The sequence below is a fragment of the Rhineura floridana genome, chromosome 9 (assembly GCF_030035675.1).
Source record: "Rhineura floridana isolate rRhiFlo1 chromosome 9, rRhiFlo1.hap2, whole genome shotgun sequence".
NCBI lineage: Eukaryota > Metazoa > Chordata > Lepidosauria > Squamata > Rhineuridae > Rhineura > Rhineura floridana.
Genome location: NC_084488.1, coordinates 91,488,911 through 91,509,377, shown reverse-complemented (window position 1 = coordinate 91,509,377; position 20,467 = coordinate 91,488,911). Strand labels below are relative to the sequence as shown.

The window sequence follows — 20,467 nt, the reverse complement described above, 5'->3', positions numbered from 1 at the left end:
ACTGATCTGATCTTTGACAAATGGGAAGTCAATATTTTACTCTTTATTTTTTATTTTTATTTTTATTTTTTTTAATTTTTTTTTTTGTTTAACTATTTTTGATTTTGTTTTTTGTCTTTGAATGTTTTATGATTTTGTCTTGTATGTTTTATGAAAATTTGAATAAAAATTATTGAAAAAAAAAAATGAAGAGGGCTGCGTCTGAAGAGGGCAGGATACAGAAGGGTTTCCTCCACAGGGACGGAAATCTTCATTGACCAGAGTTCTTATCCCCAAGGAACAAACACTACTCATCAGCCAGGGACATAGCCGGGAGGGGCATCTGCATCAGAGCAGACCCTGTGAATTCTTGCAGGTACTGAAGACTGAGCAGGGATATGGTCCAAGGATATTTAAATGATATAGGGGAGATACATGCATCACAGGATAAATATTGTGAGCACTAAGAGTGAGTTTATAAAACTGGATGCCAAATTGAACACACACATATAACTGAATCTTTCTTCTCCCCCAGAAGCATTCACCAGGGCCTTTCAAGTTTGTATGCACCCAAGAATTTTCCTCTCCTTTTCAGCTATATGAATATAAGGAACTTGTTCAAATAATCATAAATCATTGCAGAAAACTGGAATTGTTTGCATGAAATGGGTGAAATGTGCAAAACCATTTCCATTCAATATTCCCTTCCACCATATTAAAATTGTTTCCATAGTAATGATTTTCAGTGAAGTCCACATATTAACATTTGAAGGGGGACATTATTTTGCTTGATAAATCTCAAATTGATAGCCAATCTTAGCTGGTCATGTTATCTCTCCCTTAGCCTTGCAATTTCTAAAATATGCTATGATCCAAGTCTATGTATAAATACAAAGTTTGAATAAACTGCCAGATTACACATTTGAGTGTTGCCTCAATTAAAAAAAATGTCACTATTTGAAATCCAGGCTCCTGCATACCCTAAATCTACCTCAAACACCAGAAGCTTCCCAACCATCTAACAACATTTTAAAGCTTATCTGGACTCACTGTGAAATAGAAAAACAACACATGCATTTAATCATATCTGGGCTTAACATGTGTGTGCATGATGGTAATACCAGATCACACTTTACACACTTGAATGGCAAAAATTCAGAATGAGTGATCTTCTATCACATGGAGCATGGGCGGAAAAACTCTGGACAATTGATCTACACAGCTGGAAGAGGAAATGATTAGGTCATTTCCTATTTAGGGATATACTGTGGAATGGCTAATGGTTTAGACTACCTGAAAGAAACCACAGCCGATTAGTTCCACTCAAATGGGAACTTTTAAATAATTTCTATTAAACCTCAGGCTTGCATTGATTAGGAATATATGTACACCATGCTGCTGAGAGATATTAAAATGTATAAATGATCGCAGCTGTCTGCAGCATGCTCTAATCCACTCATTCACACTCATCTATGAAAAGTTTGAATGACTGTTAATTCTCTGAGAAAGCTGCAAGGTGAAATAATTCTTCGTAAATGCTAATCAGGAGACACAATACCTATGTTTAATGAAAACGCACCTCTGAACACGACCCTGAACTTCTCAAATGCCAATGCTTACTTTACAGCAGTTCAACAGTATGTGAACTGTTGTGCAGAAGTAGAGCACATTGCTTGGCATGTATGAGACCCTAGTTTCATTCATTTGGTAATGTAGTGCAACTGGCTCTCGGTAGGAAAGACCCTTGTCTCAGACCAAGAAGCACAATCAGGCAGACCATTGGCCTTACTCAGAAGGTGACGACTATATGCATATCCATTACTTTTCTTGAGCATTTTGCAATTTGCCCCCAAACTAAGCTTGTGTAAGCTCTAATGCCAAAATCTTATATTTATATGTAACATACATATAATATATATCTAAATACAGACACAGGATCAGTCTCTTTAGAAAATGTTACCTAATGTAAAGAAGATCATGTAAAAAAAAAAAAAGCAACTGCTTTCGCTCAAAGATTAGGCAAGAATTACCAGACATCCAGTAATTCATTTATTTATTTCATTTCAGTATGGGTAGCTAACCCGTGGTCTGACTAGGCAACTGATCTGTCAGGGAGAATGCAACCCACATAACTTTCCCCCCAAATTCTTGGACCCAGAAACCACCAATACAAAGCAACTCAGTTTTGTCTGAATTCAGCTTCATTTTATTGGCCCTCATCCAGCCCGTTATTACCTCTAGAAACAGATTAAGCACCTGCAATGCTTCAGCTGAGTGTAATGGAAAGGAAAAACAGAGCTGGTGTCATTAGCAGAATGGTGACTCCCGTAGCACAAGTGCCAAGGGGCCTAACAGAAGTCCCCACATTGCTGTTTTTTGGACTCTGCTCTACATGAAGGAACAGAACCACCATAACAAAGCCTGTTCAGAATAATACCATGATTGATGGTATCAAAAGCTGCTGAGAAATCAAGGAGAAGTAATAGGATCACACTCCCCCTGTCCTAATTCTCCTAATACAAGTCAACAGTCAGGGTGACCAAAGCAGTTTCAGTGCCAAAACCAGGCCTGAAGCCAGACTGAGATGATCTAGATAATTGGCTTCTTCCAAGCACATCTGAAGCTGGCCGATCACCACTCTGCCAAGCACCTTGGTATTTGTCACTAGGGCTGGAGTTCACTGCCTAATTCTGATCCTCTTCAATTCTGAGAATCCAGCTTTCATTGCCAATCCACCCTTTTTTTGTTCCCATTCGCTTTTGCAATTGCTGATTTCTTCAAAGCGAAAAAAACCATGTAATTTGTAATGAACATGCTTATGAAAATGCTTATGCTATGCTATCTTTTTTTTCCTATTTACATATCAATTAGACAGAAAGTCACCTAAAATAGAAGGGAGGTTAATGGATATAAATGGTGATCATTACTACCTAGACAGCAGTTAAGAATGCATTAGCTTAGAGCAGCCTTTCCCAACCAGTGTCCCTCCAGATGTTGTTGGACCACAACTCCCATCAGCCTCCCATTGGCAATGCTGGCTGAGGCTGATGGGAGTTGTGGTCCAACAACATCTGGAGGCACACTGGTTGGGAAAGGCTGGCTTAGAGGAAAGCCAATTATGAAGACAATAATGTAACATTCAGAGAGGATTGTGTTTGTTTTTTAAAAAAAAGCCTGTACCCATGACAGCAGCGGCCCACCACAAGAAATCAATGTCTGAAAAGACAGCAGATTGTTGGATTATGTCAAAATCTGGTACTAAGTCTGATTTAGTGGATATTCTTCCCCATCCCTAGTTGTCATTAGGGAGCACCTCTTAAGGAGGGGAATTCTGTTTTACTGCCTCTACATATCTTGGGAAGCTATGACTAGTAGAAGATTTCTAATGTGTGTACATGCAGTAAAACATTCATTTAGGGTTTTTCCCCCTATACCCATTAGGGACAAAACGTCGTCTCTTAAGTGGAATATTTATTAATTATTAATATGGATTTATAGAAATCCCCCCTTGCATAATACTAGAACCTGGAGTTATCCAATGAATGAGAATGATGAGAGGTTCAAGACAGATAAAGGAAAATACTTCCACACAGCACGTACTTAAACAATGGATTTCACTCCTAGAGAATATGCTGAGCTAATTTAGATTGCTTTAAACAACAAATTCATGGAGGGGAAAGCTATCAAAGAATACTAGTCTTGATGGCTATATTCCAGGATCAAAGACAGCATGCCTTTGACTACGCGTTACTGGGGAGCAACAGAGAAAGAGGACTATTGTCCTCATATCTTGTTTGTGAGCTTCCCTCCAGCATCTTCTTAGTCAATGTGGGCAGCAGGATGCTGGACTAGATAGGTCTTTGGTTTAGTCCAGCAAGGCTCTTATTATTATATAAGAAAATCCTATTTCAAATCATTAGATGCATATGCATTCATATGTAATAGATATGCATCTAATATTCTGAACTTGGATGACATTTGACACATCACACACATGAAAAGGTATCTTTGGTTAGTAGTTCCTTAACAGTCTTATTCATGATGGATGCATTATTTCATATATTTAAGTTTCTCAGATAGTTATAAACATGCCATTGTAAAAGGTGCAAAAGTGAGCTACTTGTACTATTGTAAATTTGCTCTCCTAATAGGCTTTATAACGAGCTGCTAGTTTCAAACAGCAGTGGAGTTAACTTTGCTGTAGATGTGTAGAATTAAGTTGCCTTTTTTGCAGCTGTAGAGCTATAGATTTAGTAGCCCAAAGAAATCGCAATTCAATAAAAAAACTGATATGCAAGATGGATGTACTTTAGGTAATGTTTTAAATTATGATGAAAAATTATGTCTCCATTCCAGCATGTGCATGTTCTATAAACAGAAATTCAAACAATTGTTGCATTGTCTTCCATGCATATATCATGGAATGAGTCTTACTAGGTCCTATGTAAAGATTTGATAAGTGAAATACAGAAAATACTTCATTCTGAATTCAGCAGAATACACCAGGGAAGCTTAAATTTCCTTATTCAGCCATAGTATTCAGCCACAGACAAACACAAAGATAGTTAAGAAAATAATGGTTTTGAAAGTGATACATGCATTCCATAAATATATGGTACGACAGTTACCGGGTAGCCATTTCGCCCTGGTTGACCCTGGTTGAATGAGATGAAATGGGATGATACTCATTAGGCATAAAGACAGTGATATGTGACACTACACCATACTTTGTACATTAACAGGAAATGTAACTTTGCATTACTAGTCTCCTTTTACAAATAGTTATATTCTCTTACACTGAAAAGTGCATTTATATCAACAAAACACCATGTTGCAGAATATGCATGTTCACTCAAAAATAAATCACACTGAATTAAAGGAGGTGCATAATATTACAGCTTAGTTACTCCTTAATCACAATGATTTCAATGGGATTTACACAAACAGAACTGATGGCAGGATTTAAGTTGCACCCAAAGTGTGCTCTCTCTGCTCATGAGTCCTCAAATGTGTTTATGTTATTCTGGAATACAACACATAATAATATAGGGGGAAATTTCAAAAGCAAAAAGATTAATTTATGATCTATACTATGTGCTAAAATCGGTTATCTTTTTCTGTTTAGGCTAGTAACTTATAGTCACATTCAAAAGGCAATCTGAATTTATGTGCATTACACTTTTGAATGTATAAAATGACACTCAAATTATGTATACCCTTTTAAAAATCCAAAATTTCTAATGGGAAACATAACACCACATGAAAATCCAAGCATTATAACCATTTAATTACCTACTTTTATTTTTGAAAAATATTTTATATCATTCAATAACTATGGTTATAGTTAGGATTTTCTATAGAATGGCAAAGCAATCTCTATGCATGACATGTCAGAAGTAAGTCAATGGGGCTTTCTTCCAAACAAGTGTGCAACAAGGACTGCAACTGTATTAACTTAAAACAGACAATGTCATCCTATAAATAGGAAATATGAAAGAAACAAAGAAACCATATATTTTTTAATCAAGATGCTATCTTCAAGACTATCACCAACAGTGATTTCACACACATATGCAAAGCACCTGTGGTAACCCAGGTTCAGCTAAATAGGACAGCAGCGTGGATGGGGGTCAACCAAAGTCCACAGTATGCCATGTTCAGCTTACAGATATGTGCTCTCCTGCACCAGATTTAGGTTGCAGCAGGTGCTTTGCAGATGACAGAAAGCCCACTAAGTCAAACACTTTAGTTACACATCATAAACAATCATAAAGAACCAGTGATAAACGTGGCTTTTGTCTATAGTATGAGAACAGGAGGAAAAAAGATTACCTGGAATTATTTTTTGAGAAACAAATCTAGGGCCAAATATACTAGTTACTATTCATGTCTGCTACTGTCTTTGTAATGCAGCAGCACACACACAGGTTTCTCCAAGGAATGGGCTCTGGTAGCTTGAAGAAAGTTCCTGTCTCACTTCCTGTAATTTTGCTGTGTCCAAATCTACTTATCTCTTTTGTTCTCATTGCAGGGCAGAGCTTGAGCCCAAATCCCGTGTCATGGCTCCCCCCAAAATTGTGGGAACTGTAGTTTGTTAAGGATGCTAAGAGCTACAGTTGCCAGAGTGGTTTAATGATCAATCCTTCTCCCTAGGGAACTACGGAATTAGACAGGCACCATCTCTGTTATCTCTTTGGCACCTACTGAAGACCTTCCTCTTTCAACAAGCCTTTTAAGCAGAGACCTTATCCCAGTCTGTGTCTGTGTTGGAATTGCTTTTTAAGATGTTTTCAAAGCTGTTTTTTTAAAAAAAAATGTTTTAAAGATGTTTTAATATGTTTTTAAATATAATTTGTTTTAATATGTTTTAAAGTATTTTGTTTTTAAGATGTTTTAGAGTGGTTTTTAGTGTTTTTGTTTGCCACCCTGGGCTCCTTCTGGGAGGAAGGGCAGGATATAAATTTAATAAATAAATAAATACAGTTTCCAGGATTCTTCGGGGAAAGCTGCTTTAAATGTATAGTGCAGATCGGGCCGAGTGTGGCATGTTGAGCAGGCAGGATCTATCAGATGGAATAGGAGGTTCCCAGAGTAATGGTACTCTTTATCCAGAGGTGGGGAACCAGTGGCCCTCCAGATGTTGCTAGATTCCAACTCCCATCAGCTCCAGCCAGCACAGACAATGGTCAGGTATGAGAGAAGGTGTAGCCCAACAACACCTGTGTTAACCTTTCTGTTAATCATACAAAAACCCTCTGGGGGCAAATACTGGCAAATGAAGGTTCCAGTCTTAACCAAATAAGTCTCATTGTTATGAACTGTCATAAAATAATAATAATCTTCACTTGATACTAGTGACTCCAAAATTCTCAGTTTACTTAGATATCCCTAGTTGTATTTCCAAAATTTAACCACTAGTCTCTTAGAAGGCCTTCCGTAGTCTCATATAAGGCCTTCGTGGTATATGCATATGTCCTAGTTCATTAAAACAACGGAATGCCATGTAGGTCCCTTTGGGCAAAATGGTCTTGGTGGACTTTGTTCCCCTTCTCGCCATTGTGGCTGCTGCCCATTCAAATGTAGCTCAATCTACGCCACCTCCCAAAAGGGAGAAGGTAAGGCATGTGGAGGTTACTGCTCCTTTTCTTCTTTTCATTGCTCAGTCATACAGAAAGGGCACAGGAAGGAACAACAAAGAGGAACAGGAAGGGCAGAAGGCATGGCCATGGCAAGTGTCCAACAATGCCAACCCTGGCCAGTGGACCTGTTATTTCTTTTCCCATGCTGGAGGACTGCTGCACCTTTCACTATCACACTCTTCCCATAAAGGGCTCTCTGGTTTTAGTGTAATCTTGTTTCCATGAACTTTCTCATCTGCTAATCACACAAATCATGAAATTGGATGTTCTGTTGCATTGCATGTTATGGGAGGTGCATGGGGGAGGGGTACACATCTGCACCGCCACTACGGGAAAGGAATCCCTCCCTTTTTTTGTACAAGCTGGGCCAGAACAATACCAAAACATATGGCACCAGAAAGAAAATCGGTGTATTACATATTACTTGCTGCTCCATTCCAAAATACTCTAACCCCTGAATAGTTAGAACAAGGTTGGTGGTGAGACCAATCTTCTAGTTGTGATGAGCTTTTTTAGTACTTCTAATTGTAATTGCTTAGATTGTGTGCCTTTTTGGGCAGGGACTTGTTTTTATTGTTTTATGTACAGTGCCATGCGCATCTGATGGAGCTATATAAATAAATAAATAATGATGATGATGGTGGTGGTGGTGGTAATTGTCCGTTTAGGTATCTAGCCCCAACATACGTGGGATATAGGGGTGGTGAGAGCACGTTTTAATCCTCTAGTTTGGAAAAGCTTTCTTCTTGTTTCCTGTGTTCAGATTTTGGTGTTTTATCTTGTTTTGCTTCCTAATTGATTTATGCCTTTTTATTGTACTCTACTGGATATTTCGTTTTAATATACTGTTCACTGTGTTGGGTGCTTTTCAGCTAGACAGTAATGTATAAATAAATTGTTAATAATAATAATGATAATAATAAAAATATGCTACTTCCCATATTGTTGTAAAATGTTTAGCTTTCAAGTGTAAAAATAAAGTTTTTTGAAAAAATATTTAATGTTTAAAACAGACTAATAATAAATAAGAATGTATTTTAAATGGTATTTGATACATTTAACACATCAAATGTTTTTACCAGTTTTCAAAATCTGCCCCATCCTTGGTAACATAGATGATCCAATAGTATATCAGTTGTACTTACAGGAGCTCCTGTGAAAAGAAAAGAGAAGGAAAGAAAGACAAATATATGTAAGTTTACAAAAATGGAAAAAATATTCATATACAGAATCCAAACATGGTCAGTTTGAAAGGCATATAGATGCCATAAAACTTTCTTTGATGGCACCAGAGGAATCTCACTCTTCTCATGCAACATTAAGGATTATTATTTTGCATCGAGTGCCAAACCACCTCATATTAATCGTACACAATATTTTGTGTTCCCAGACTTCACACAAGCACATCTCTATCTACAGTTTTTCTGACACATGCAGTTCTGCAACCTTCTGACTCATAGTAACTCCCTCTCCTTTCCCTCTTGCATTTAACCTTTGCACCAAGGCACACTTTCTTGAATCTGCTATCATCCTTTCTACTTTTGGCAAGGCAGTCAAGTTCTATTAGTCACATATCTAAACCAAAAGAAACCAAACTTTCTTTTATCACCATCTCATTTCAACGCCCACTTATAAAATGTTTCCTATTAAAAATGTCACACTGTGTGAAGCAATACTGGCACATTTTTCCAATGATTTACACTCAAAAGATATTTGTACAAATGTTCTTGAGAATGTTATCAAAGGTCTGCAAACCACATCTAATATTTCTTTCAGGCTTATTAAGAGAAGCAGCTGTAGCCATCAAATTTTACTGTGTAGTTAACTAAAGTAATTTACTGATGTTGGTAAATGGTTCTAAAGGGTTTTTTTCAAAACACAGGATATTTTTCTAACAGAAAGAAAACTAGTTTCATTTGTTAAACATGTGTCATGTGTTTATGATATGTAAGGGCCCCAAGAGCTACTGAAATGTTAATGCCAAAATAACAGGGGCTCATTTGCACATGATGCCAACTCATGGTTTATGAAGATGAGCTGTCTTGGGCTCACATGCTCTTCTCCTCGTCTGGTCTGTTTGTGAAGAGGTAACTGAAAGCTTTAACTTTTGTTTTAGAAGCAACTGCAGTTCAGCATGTTCTCCAAACCCCAAACAGCAGTTAATCTTCACTATGGTTTGTTAAAAGAAGCAAACTTCATAAACTATGGTTTTAAGTTGGTTTGTTGCAGCAAACCATAGTTATGACCTTTGTAAAGAAAATTTAAAGTATACACTTGCTATGTTTTGTACATTTTTTACTTGATTTTAATCTCTATTTTTATTGCTATTATAACTATGATTTTCTTTTTTAAGTCTCTGGAAAAATTACTTGTAAAAGTAGGATATAAATAATGATAATACAGTAGAACCTCTGTATAAGGCACCTCAGTATACAGGCGGGCCCTGCTTATATGGCAGGTTCCATTCCGGACTGCAGCCATAAAGTGGAAATTGCCGTAAAGCGAAACCCATTGAAAATAATGGGGCGCGTTGCGCGAAAATGTCACAAATGCACAAAAACGGCCTTAAAATGGGGAATTTCCCCTCATTGAAAGCTGCTGCATCAGTGGAAACCGGAAAACACAATGCCAGTAAGCGGGGCCCTACTGTATAGCGGAATCAGATATGTTGCAGGTGTAACCATGTCCCCCAAATAAAACAATATATACCCTTTTTCATCCTCTGTGCTCCTTGCTCTTGGTGAGTCTTCTGTTTGCTTCCCCTAGCTGTTTCTGAGCCTTTTTTTCCTCTTAGCATTCTTTTTAAAAATCTATTTATGATGGCCCCCTCCTTCCTGCCCTTTTTCCTCCTGGAGTTTTTTTCCCTAAGGGATGCTTATCTCTCCAGTCTTCTTCTAGTTCTTAGGTTATTGTCTGTGGAATCTTATTTTTTGTTAACTTGTTTTTCCCTCTCTGCTTCTTTCTCACTCAGTTCCTTAGCCATGTTGGATTTTTTTGCCTCTCTGGGAACCAGTACGCTAGTACTCACTGGCTTTAACCCTTGCAGTGCAGTTTTCATGATAACACAGAAGCCCTATACTGTGGGTGTGTCCCCCACCTCCTGCATTATAGTGAGGGTCTACAGTAAAAAATACTTATACTGCAATATTCTGGTTACCAAAGTATCAAATGTTAATTTGAAGATGTACAGCAAGAATTGCAATGACTTGGATCCCAAGAATCCTGAGTGGAAGGGGAAAATATATTGGTGCTGTTTCATGAACTCTTGTGGAAACATTAGTGGAAGACTTCTCACTGTGCACCACCAAAAGGTATGAGACGGTTGCATTGCAATGTGAAAAACTTGGTCTATTACGAAGGTGTCTATAAACTAGTGGGCCAAAGGCATCATGCAAAAGCTTCTACAAAGTCTTGTCTTACACACACAGAAGAACTTATCTGAATTTGGGGTCATTTTTCTTAAGAAATGTTCTTCTTGAAGTCAGAAACAGCCCTTCCATGAGAAGAGGCCTTCTACTAGTGGAAAGCAAGCTTTGAATCCAAACAAATATGTTTCCCTAGATTAGGTTTGAGAGACTATAACTGGAAAGAAAGTAACGATATTCTAAAATATCTACTTTTCCCCCGTATCAGTCTCTCAGACCTAGTGAACATAGTTGTTGCATGCTAAATCTAAGTATAAAGACATCAGTAAATCAAACAATCAGCAAGCATGCTTTCACAAAATAAGCCAGGTGCTGATGAAAACACATACATCACAAGTATTACTTTTAAATCTAAAACATACCAATCTCTCCTCTTCTTCCTCGCTTGCCTCGTTTACCAGGAGGACCTGAAAAGCAAACAGTTCCTGATTAGTAATTAGTAATCCTGATTAATACATACATGTGGTTGAAGCGACAACCAACAAAGGATCAGTGACATCAAGGTTCAGCTACAAATGCCTCCTAATGATCTTTCTTGCCTGTCCACTCCTCAGACAAAATGTTGCAAAGGCATTTGACAAAATCCACTGGCACTATTTATTTTATGCCATTGTACAATTTGGCTTGCCAAACAGATGTGGAGAGCAATACTACACATTTACTTGGAAGTAAGTCCTACTGAGTATAGCTGTGCTTATTCTAAGTAAGTGTGCAAGTGACTGCAGCCTTAAACAATAATACAGATGTCTCAGACGTTTTAATAACAACAATGTGCACTATAGAATACTCTATTAACAATGAAAAAACCTTGCTTGCAGGCTTACAATTTTTAGCCAAAAGAAAGTAATTCAGACCACCTATAATGAATTAGTCTTTGCTTGTTGCCAGAAAGCCAGAAGAGAATTCCAGAGTCACAGTGGCACCATAGAAAAGGCCTCTTCCCAGTACCTGCCCTGTATACCTCGAACAGTAAAGGAACCAGAAGCAAGGCCTCAGAAGTTTTTATATTTTTTATACAAGCTGAGACCATAAATAAACTTAGATCTGAAATACTGGCAGGCATTATGTTTTACCTCTTGAGATCTCTTTGTTTTATTTTATTATGTATTTATTACATTTATATGCCATCTTTAGTCCAAGGGGCTCAAGGCAGCATACATGGTTCTTTCCCTTCCCATTTCATCCTCACAACAATCCTATGAGATAGGTTAGGCTAAGAGAGAGTGACTGGCCCAAGGTCACCCAGCTAGCTTCACGGCTGCTTGGGATTTCAAACCCTTATCTCCCAGGTCATAGTCCGACACCCTAACCATTACACTACACTGGCTCTCTAGCCGGGATGGGGGACCTTAACCTTCCAGATGTTGTGACTTCCCGGAAGGAGTGCTGGCTGGTGGTTGTCTCTGAGGGAGCTCTGCCTCAGAGGAAGCTTTTTTCAGGTTAAAAGCCAGCCAAGAGGAATCTTGGACTGGCTTAAATGTTCTCCAAGGTATAGGAGAACCGATCAGATTTTCCACAAGACTTCGTTGAGCTGTCGGCGGCTGGAATTGATCAGGAAATCCCTGAGATAAGAAGGCATGCCGATCGGCTGAAGACGGAGTCAGGATTTCCACGCAAGCTGTACTGGAAAAAAGCGAAGCGGTTTTTTTTCTCTTCTTAAAAAAAACGTTCTTAACCAGCGAGCCTACTTCTGTCTAAATCTTATCATTTGGCTTAAATTACTACAATAAAAGGGATTTGTTTACGAATCAGCAACTGAGAAACCTGGGTGAGTCATACTTTTTCTCTTTTAAATATAATTAAGGAAGAAAGAAAATGTAAACAACTTATATACTTTTTTTACGACAAAAAGCTGGCCTGAATTTGGAGTTTTAAAGTTTAAAAACGGATGAGAGGTAATTATTATATTTTGGACTATTTTTCTCTTTGGACTATTTCTTTTTGGACGAATCTGCTGCTCGTATATGTTACTAATTGTTTGGTGTTGGCAACCAGAATTGTTTTGCATTCTTGGATGTAGATAAGAACTGTGCTGTGCTGGCTGGACTTCAATAACAGGCCTGGAATATTAACTTTTTTGTTGGTGGAGGAAAAAAAAAAAGAAATAGACTGCCTCTAGGTTTTGGAACAGTGATTAATATCAGAAATTAAAGGCTTTTCTTGAAAATGACAACTAAAAAAGCAACTAAGACCCAGGAGCGAAGAAGAAGTTCTACTGATCCACAGGAAGGGGTTATACCCCCAGATATGTTTCAAAAAATAATGGAAGGGATTAATGATATAAAACAGGAAATGAAAACTGAATTGACAGATATAAAAGACTATATTAAAACACAAGTGGATGAGATTAAAGGGACAATTGGGCAAATAAAGGAGGATGCAAAAAACACTAAAGAAAAGGTACAAATCTTGGAGAATAGAACAGATATATTAAATCTGGAATTAGAAAAAAACTTGGACTATATGGCTGTGACTGAAATGAAAAATAAAGAACATTGTTTGAGATTCCGTGCAATTCCTGAGGAAACAGGTGAAGACATCAGAGATAAAATTGTTAATGCTCTAGTAAAATTTCTGGATTTGAATGAAGATCGGATGGAATTTGAAATAGATAAAGTGTATAGAATTAATTCCAGATATGCAACAATGAATAAAATTCCAAGAGATGTGCTTGTTCATTTTATAAAGAAGACGACCAGAGATATGGTATTACAGCAACACTTTAAAAATACCTTTAAAATTGATGGTAAGGAAATACTGGTGATGAAAGAAATTCCTATTAGACTTTTACGTAAGAGAAAAGAATATGCTTTCCTTACAGAGAAACTTAAGCAACGCAAAATTCAATTTAGATGGGATGTTCCAGAAGGAGTGATCTTTACATTCAGACAACAGAAATATAGATTGAATACTGTTCAAAAAGCAAGGGACTTCTTGAGAAAAGCTTCAAAAGATATGGATGAAGATAAACTCAAAGATATGGATATAATTCCTGGGGAACAAAGTCAACAAAGATATGCAGAGGAAGGAAAGGAAGATGATGGATTAAAAGGAGCATCAGGCACATTTTAAAATACACGCTTAAAGATGGATTACAAATATCTAACTTGGAATATAAATGGAGCTAATACGGCGCAGAAGAGAAAGAAAGTGTTTCACTATTTGAAAAAATTAAAATTGGATATAATTTGTTTACAAGAAACTCATATTAAGAAGAAAGATTCCAAATATTTGATTTGTAAAAATTTGGGTGAAGAATTTATTTCGGCTGGACCAAAAAAAAAAATGGAGTTGTTCTTTACATTAACCCACAATTGCTTCCTAAATTGGTATTACTGGATGATAGTGGTAGATTTGTGGGGGTTGAAATTACTCTACAGGGTACAAACATTTTGATAGTGGGTATCTATGCCCCCAATGAAGATAAAACAAGGTTTTACACAGGACTTATGGAAAAATTGTCAGAGTTTTCATATGACCATTGGTGCGTTATGGGTGATTGGAATGGGGTAATCTCACCAAAAATTGATAGGCTTTCTGAAAAAAATATCAAAGAGACACAGGGTAAATTACCGAAGATTTGCTTTGAACTGATGGAACATTTAGAATTGGTGGATACCTGGAGATATATAAATGATAATGCAAAGGAATTTACTTATTTTTCAGAAAGACACAAAACATTCTCGAGGATTGATATGATCTGGATGTCTAAAATTTTAGCGAAGGACACTTTTAAAATGGATATATTACCAAAAACTTTTTCGGATCATAACCCTGTGATATTAACTTTAAAAAAGAAAAATCTTGGATTTAGATGGAGACTAAATGAATCTTTATTACAGAATGACAAAGTAGTACAAGAATGTAAGAAGAAATTAAAAGAGTTTTTTGAACATAATTTACATAAAGGAACAAGTGAAAATATCGTTTGGGATACAAGTAAGGCATTTATGAGGGGATATCTTATTAAATGTAACTCTGAATTAAAAAAAAAGAAACAACAGAAAATGCAATTAATTTTGGAAGAAATAAAACAAAAAGAGGAAGAATTGAAAAAGAATCCAACTAAAGTTTCTATTGTAAATCAAATCAAAATGTTACAGAAGCAAGTATCAATGCTGACAGTTAGAGAAATTGAAAGAAAACTAAATTTTGCTAAACAAAGGACTTTTGAATTTGCAAATAAACCTGGGAAATGGTTAGCATATAAATTAAGAAAAGAACGTCAAAAAAATATCATTTTAAAGATACAAGAAGGAGATGAGACGTTGACAGATAATGTAAAAATTAAAAAGATTTTTCATCAATATTATTCAACATTGTACAAATGTCAGGAAATTCCATCTGAAAAAATAGAAGAGTATATATCTAAACAGAATTTGCCTAAAATTACAGACTTTCAGAGACAAGCTATTAATGGCCCTATTACGTTAAGAGAGATATCTGAAGCTATAAACAAAATTAAATTAGGAAAGGCACCAGGACCAGATGGGTTATCTGCAATGTATTATAAATGTTTGGAGGAAGAACTCTTACTACCTTTACAGTCTACAATGAATCTTATTCTGCAAGAGGGAAAGATACCGGATAGTTGGAAAAATGCTAATATAACATTAATACCTAAAGAGGAGCAAGATTTAACTAAAACAAAAAATTATCGACCAATATCTCTATTGAATAATGACTATAAAATTTTTACAATGATCTTGGCAGTAAGATTGAAAATAATATTGCAACAATTTATTCAGGAAGATCAATCAGGGTTTTTACCTAAAAGACAATTACGTGACAACGTCAGGAATGTCTTGAATGTCTTGGAATATTTAGAACAACGAAATGATAAACAAGCAGCTTTGATTTTTTTAGATGCTGAAAAAGCATTTGATAATTTGAATTGGAAATTTATGTTTCAGGTTTTGGAGCAAATGGATTTTGGAGACAATTTTATAAAATGGATTAGATCGATTTATACATCTCAGAAGGCTCAGATAATTGTTAACGGAGATTTAACGGATTCATGTGAAATACAAAAGGGTACAAGACAGGGATGTCCTTTATCTCCTCTTTTATTTATTCTGGTCTTAGAAGTGCTGCTTAGAGATATAAGGCAAGATAAAAGAATTTCGGGATTAAAGATAAAAAAAGAAGAATATAAATTGAGAGCATTTGCTGATGATTTGATAATTGTACTAGAAAATCCTTTGGAAGGAATTAATGTATTGATGGACAAATTAAAAGAATTTGGACCGTTAGCAGGATTTAAGATCAACAATCAAAAAACAAAGATGTTGGTGAAAAATTTAACTTTAAGGGAACAGAAAGAGTTAATGGACAAGACAGATTTTACAATAGAGAAAAAGTTGAAATATTTAGGTATCATTATGACAAATAAAAATTCAAAGTTGTTTCATAATAATTATGAAAAATTATGGACAGAGATTAAGAAAGACTTGCTAAAATGGGATAAACTACAACTGTCATTAATGGGTAGAATATCTGTGATAAAAATGAATGTATTACCGAGAATGATGTTTTTGTTTCAAACAATACCTGTAATATCCTCTGATTTACCTTTTAAACAATGGCAAAAAGATATCTCTAAATTTGTATGGCAAGGAAAAAAACCAAGAGTCAAATTTAAATTACTACAAGATGCCAAAGAAAGAGGAGGACTGGGATTACCAAATCTGAGACTTTATTTTGCTGCCTGCTGTCTAGTCTGGATAAAGGAATGGATCTTATTGAGGAATAAAAGACTACTGGATTTGGAGGGCCATAATTTGAAGTGGGGATGGCATGGATATCTATGGTATGACAAAGTAAAAGTAAATGTAGACTTTAACAATCATTTTATAAGACGTCCTCTGTTGAAAATATGGAATAGATATAAACCAAGGTTTTATTCGAAAATACCATTATGTGTCTCAAGCCAAGAAGCGTTTTATAGAAGAGAAATGGCTGGAAAAAAGAAATGGTTAACTTATCAAGAACTATTAGAAAATGTACATGGAGAATATACAATGAAAGAGAGAGAACAACTGACAAAGGAAGGATATAGTTTTCAATGGTTTGCCTATTTACAATTGTTAGAAAGATATAAAATGGACAAGAAAATGTATGGGTTTGAAATAAGTAAATCTGATTTTGAAATAGGACTGTGTACAAATGATGAAAATATAATTGCGAAAATGTATAAACTCTTATTGAAAATGGATATGGAGGAAGAACAAGTAAAAGAGTGTATGGTAAAGTGGGCAAAAAATTTTGGTTATAATATACAAATGGATCAATGGGAAAATATGTGGAAAAAAGGTTTGAAATTTACACTATGCTATAATCTTAAAGAAAATTTTTATAAAATGATGTACCGTTGGTACATGACTCCAGAAAAGTTGTCAAAAATGTATAGTAATGTTTCTAATGTTTGTTGGAAATGTAAACAACAAGAAGGATCATTTTATCATATGTGGTGGTTATGTAAAAAGGCAAAATCATTTTGGGCACAGATAGGTAGGAAGATGCAAAAAATTCTAAAGATAAATATTCAGTCAAAACCAGAATTTTTTTTATTGGGATTTATGGATAAACAAATAGAAAAGAAATATGGAAGAATAATATTATATATGATTACGGCAGCAAGATTATTATATGCACAAAAGTGGAAAATGGAATCAACACCAACAATGGAAGAATGGCTATTGAAATTAATGGACTTAGTAGAAATGGATAAATTGACATGTTTACTTAGAGAAAAATCGACGGATACATTTCTTAAGGAATGGAAGCCTCTCTTGGACTTTTTGTTGAAAGATCAAAATAAAATGATGATACTGGGATTTGACGATTAATTAAGACAGCCTATGGAGAAAAGGGATTCTGTATGTATATATTAAGGGACAGGTTTGATGTATATTATATACTTATAGCTGATCTGTGACAAATCGGAAGTCAACTATTTTATTTTCATTTTTTGTTGTTGTATTGTTATGTTTTTTTGACTTTGTTTTGTTTGTTTTTGGAAAAATTTGAATAAAAATTATAAAAAAAAAAAAACCTTCCAGATGTTGTTGGAGTCCAACGCTCATCAGCTGCAGCCAGCATGGCCAATCATCAGGGATGATGGAAGTTGCAATCCAGGAACATCTGGAGGACTAGACTGAAAGCATCAGCCTTTTATGGGAGGGTGCATTCTTGATGTGTGTTGTAGTAGTTAGAAGAAAGAATCCCAAATTTTACAGGGCCTAGGCAAACGTTGTAACACTTTGAGGGGGAGGGATTACCAGTATAGATGGTCAGCATCTTTCTTAGCCTTTTTCTTCTTTTTGTAATATAAATTTTCCTAGCTGCTTGATGCGGCCAGGAAGAGCAGCTATCAGCAGCTCAGCCAGGCTGCCATATCAGCCCATAATGCAATGATTGAACAAATGCTAAGTCATAATATAGCATTGTTCCAGGTGCATGGCGAAGAAAATAAAATGGTTGCTCCTGGTCTCTTTTAGATCTCTGTTCTTGCATGCTTGTATCCTTCTAGATAGAGCTCCTACCTGGTTGATCAGGGACAATTTTGTCGATGAAAACAGTTTTCATCAATTAATCCCTAAACAATTAATTAATGTTGCATCACTAATAATGTCTAAAATATGATAAGGAGTAGATTGGCTGTTATTAGTATTACTTCACCATGCAAAATGATCAGAGCTGGCAAACTGCATTTTGTGGCTAAGCATCAAGGGATAATGTATAAAACCTACTTCTTCCTTTTAAGGCAACAATGCTCTTCCAGGATAAGAAGAGGACAATGATGAACATTGAGCCACCTTTCTGCATAAGATACCTAAGTGTACCATTCTGTAGAATCTAGCATTGAAAAGTCCACTCTTTGTTTTCTCCCTATGTATGTGTTCTGGGTATCAGCTTGCACAAGGGTCTTACAGCAGAATCCCATGTCTTTTCTGTTGTGCTGTGTGTAGTTGTGTTGCTTAATTTCGTTTAAAAACAGCACCACAGCAGCAGAGAGTAACAGCAGATGTTAAAATGCGAGTGTGCCAGCGTGTGCGTGCGTTTGGCTAAGAAAGCAGGCTTTTACCCTGCTTCAGCATCACTGTGACTTGAGACTTAGTAAAATAAGAAAAGCTACTTTATTTATAGAAATACATAGTAGATAGTAAAGGCAAACCTAGTTCTAACTAACTAGCTAAGTTGGAGGCATAACTCCCAGGTGTAGGAGTCAGCCCCATGCTCGGAGAGAGAGCAGAGACAAAGGGAGTCTCCTCTCTCCTGGTCAGCCGGAGGACAAAGGAATGGAAAGGGCAGAAGGAGGAGGGGCAGGTAAGCTTCCCTAAAGACATCACAGTCTAGCAACAGAAGGAAGTCAGTCAGAGCATCACAGGTAAAAGGTAAACAAAGCCTATCCATCTGGAGGACCCTAGCTCTATCTTCCCTCTGGAGCTTAAACAAAAGAACAAAACAGGAGTTGCTCTTGCCCCACTTCCAACATTTTCCATGCTCAGGATAAATGTCCCATGTACAGACACAACTGTACTGCACTTACTGGTCCAACGTAAAAAGTCACCAATTAATCTCTAAACAATTAATTATTGTTTAAGTATGGTCTGCAAATTCTGCGCCAAGTAATATTTTATCCATGCAAAGCTCTTAAGAGAAAACCTCTTGCTTTAAATGTCACTTTCAGTTTTCAAGCCTCTAAAAGAATGTGACATCTCAGTGGAACAAACTGGTATCATGAAGATTAATGAAACCAAATAGGATGAAGAAAAACCATTGTACAGTAGCTGAACTCAATAGCTACTTATAAAGTATTCAATATTTTAAGTAGAACATCAAGAGCTGGTGGTTTCCTTGACCCTCTAGAGAGGTATTTTAAACAATTTGGGGAAAACATTTATCAATCTAATTTCAGAAACTGTGTATTTATACTTTTAATTCCTTGCTATCATGAGGGTTCTGAGAAAGGTACAGTATATTCTACATCAGTGGTTTTAAAATTAAAAAGGTAGCAGAGCAGCTTTTAAACTGACTGAGGGGGGAAACCCGACAGGAGCTGAGAAAGGTCCGGTTCGGAATAAACATCCCCCCTGGGATAAAAACCAAATAAATGATGAAATTTTAAAAGGGGTAGGCCTAGAAGTAGGCATTGTGAGAGCAGGGGCACAGGATATAAATTCAGAAGAGCAAAATTACCACAGGCCAAACCACAAGTGCCAAAGACACTTGAAGAGAGACACTGCTTACAAGTGCCTGTACGCTAATGCTAGGAGCCTCCGAACCAAGATGGGAGAACTGGAGTGCTTGGTCTTAGAGGAGAGCATTGATATAGTGAGCATAACGGAGACCTGGTGGAATGGAGAAAACCAGTGGGATACGGTTATCCCTAGATATAAACTATATCGGAAGGACAGGGAAGGACGTATTGGTGGCGGAGTCGCTCTATACGTGAAAGAAGGCATTGAATCCAGCAAGCTCGAAACCCCAAAAGAGGCAGACTCCTCCACAGAATTGTGGGTGGTGATACCGTGCCCCAGGAGGGACTTAATACTGGGAACGATCTATCGTCCCCCTGATCAAAATGCTCAGGGAGACCTGGAGATGAGATATGAAATTGAGGAAGCATCCAAACTAGGAAATGTGGTAGTAATGGGTGACTTCAACTACCCGGACATAGACTGGCCGCATATGTGTTCCAGTCATGACAAAGAAGCAAAGTTTCTAGATATTCTAAATGACTATTCCCTAGACCAGTTGGTCATGGAACCAACCAGAGGGACGGCAACCCTGGACTTAATCCTCAGTGGGGACCGGGACCTGGTGCGAGATGTAAGTGTTGTTGAACCGATTGGGAGCAGTGACCACAGTGCTATTAAATTAAATATACATGTAACTGGCCAATTGCCAAGAAAATCCAAC

The 20,467-nt window shown here is 36.6% G+C and overlaps 2 protein-coding genes across 2 annotated transcripts in view; both read right to left on the bottom strand.

The window, feature by feature from the left end:
• LOC133364551 (collagen alpha-1(XXV) chain-like) overlaps positions 1 to 4,628 on the bottom strand; it is a 234,213-nt gene extending 229,585 nt beyond the window's left edge. Inside the window, exon 1 of the mRNA XM_061585422.1 lies at positions 4,608 to 4,628. The gene's annotated coding sequence lies outside the window, so the exon portion shown is untranslated. The remainder of the gene's footprint in view (positions 1 to 4,607) is intronic.
• A 3,567-nt stretch (positions 4,629 to 8,195) lies between these two features.
• LOC133364552 (collagen alpha-1(XXV) chain-like) overlaps positions 8,196 to 20,467 on the bottom strand; it is a 244,550-nt gene continuing 232,278 nt past the window's right edge. The window contains exons 3-4 of the mRNA XM_061585423.1: positions 10,906 to 10,950; positions 8,196 to 8,271 (exon numbers count right to left, since the gene is read on the bottom strand). Of these exons, the coding sequence (XP_061441407.1) occupies positions 8,204 to 8,271; positions 10,906 to 10,950 (113 nt within the window). The 3' untranslated portion in view covers positions 8,196 to 8,203. The remainder of the gene's footprint in view (positions 8,272 to 10,905; positions 10,951 to 20,467) is intronic.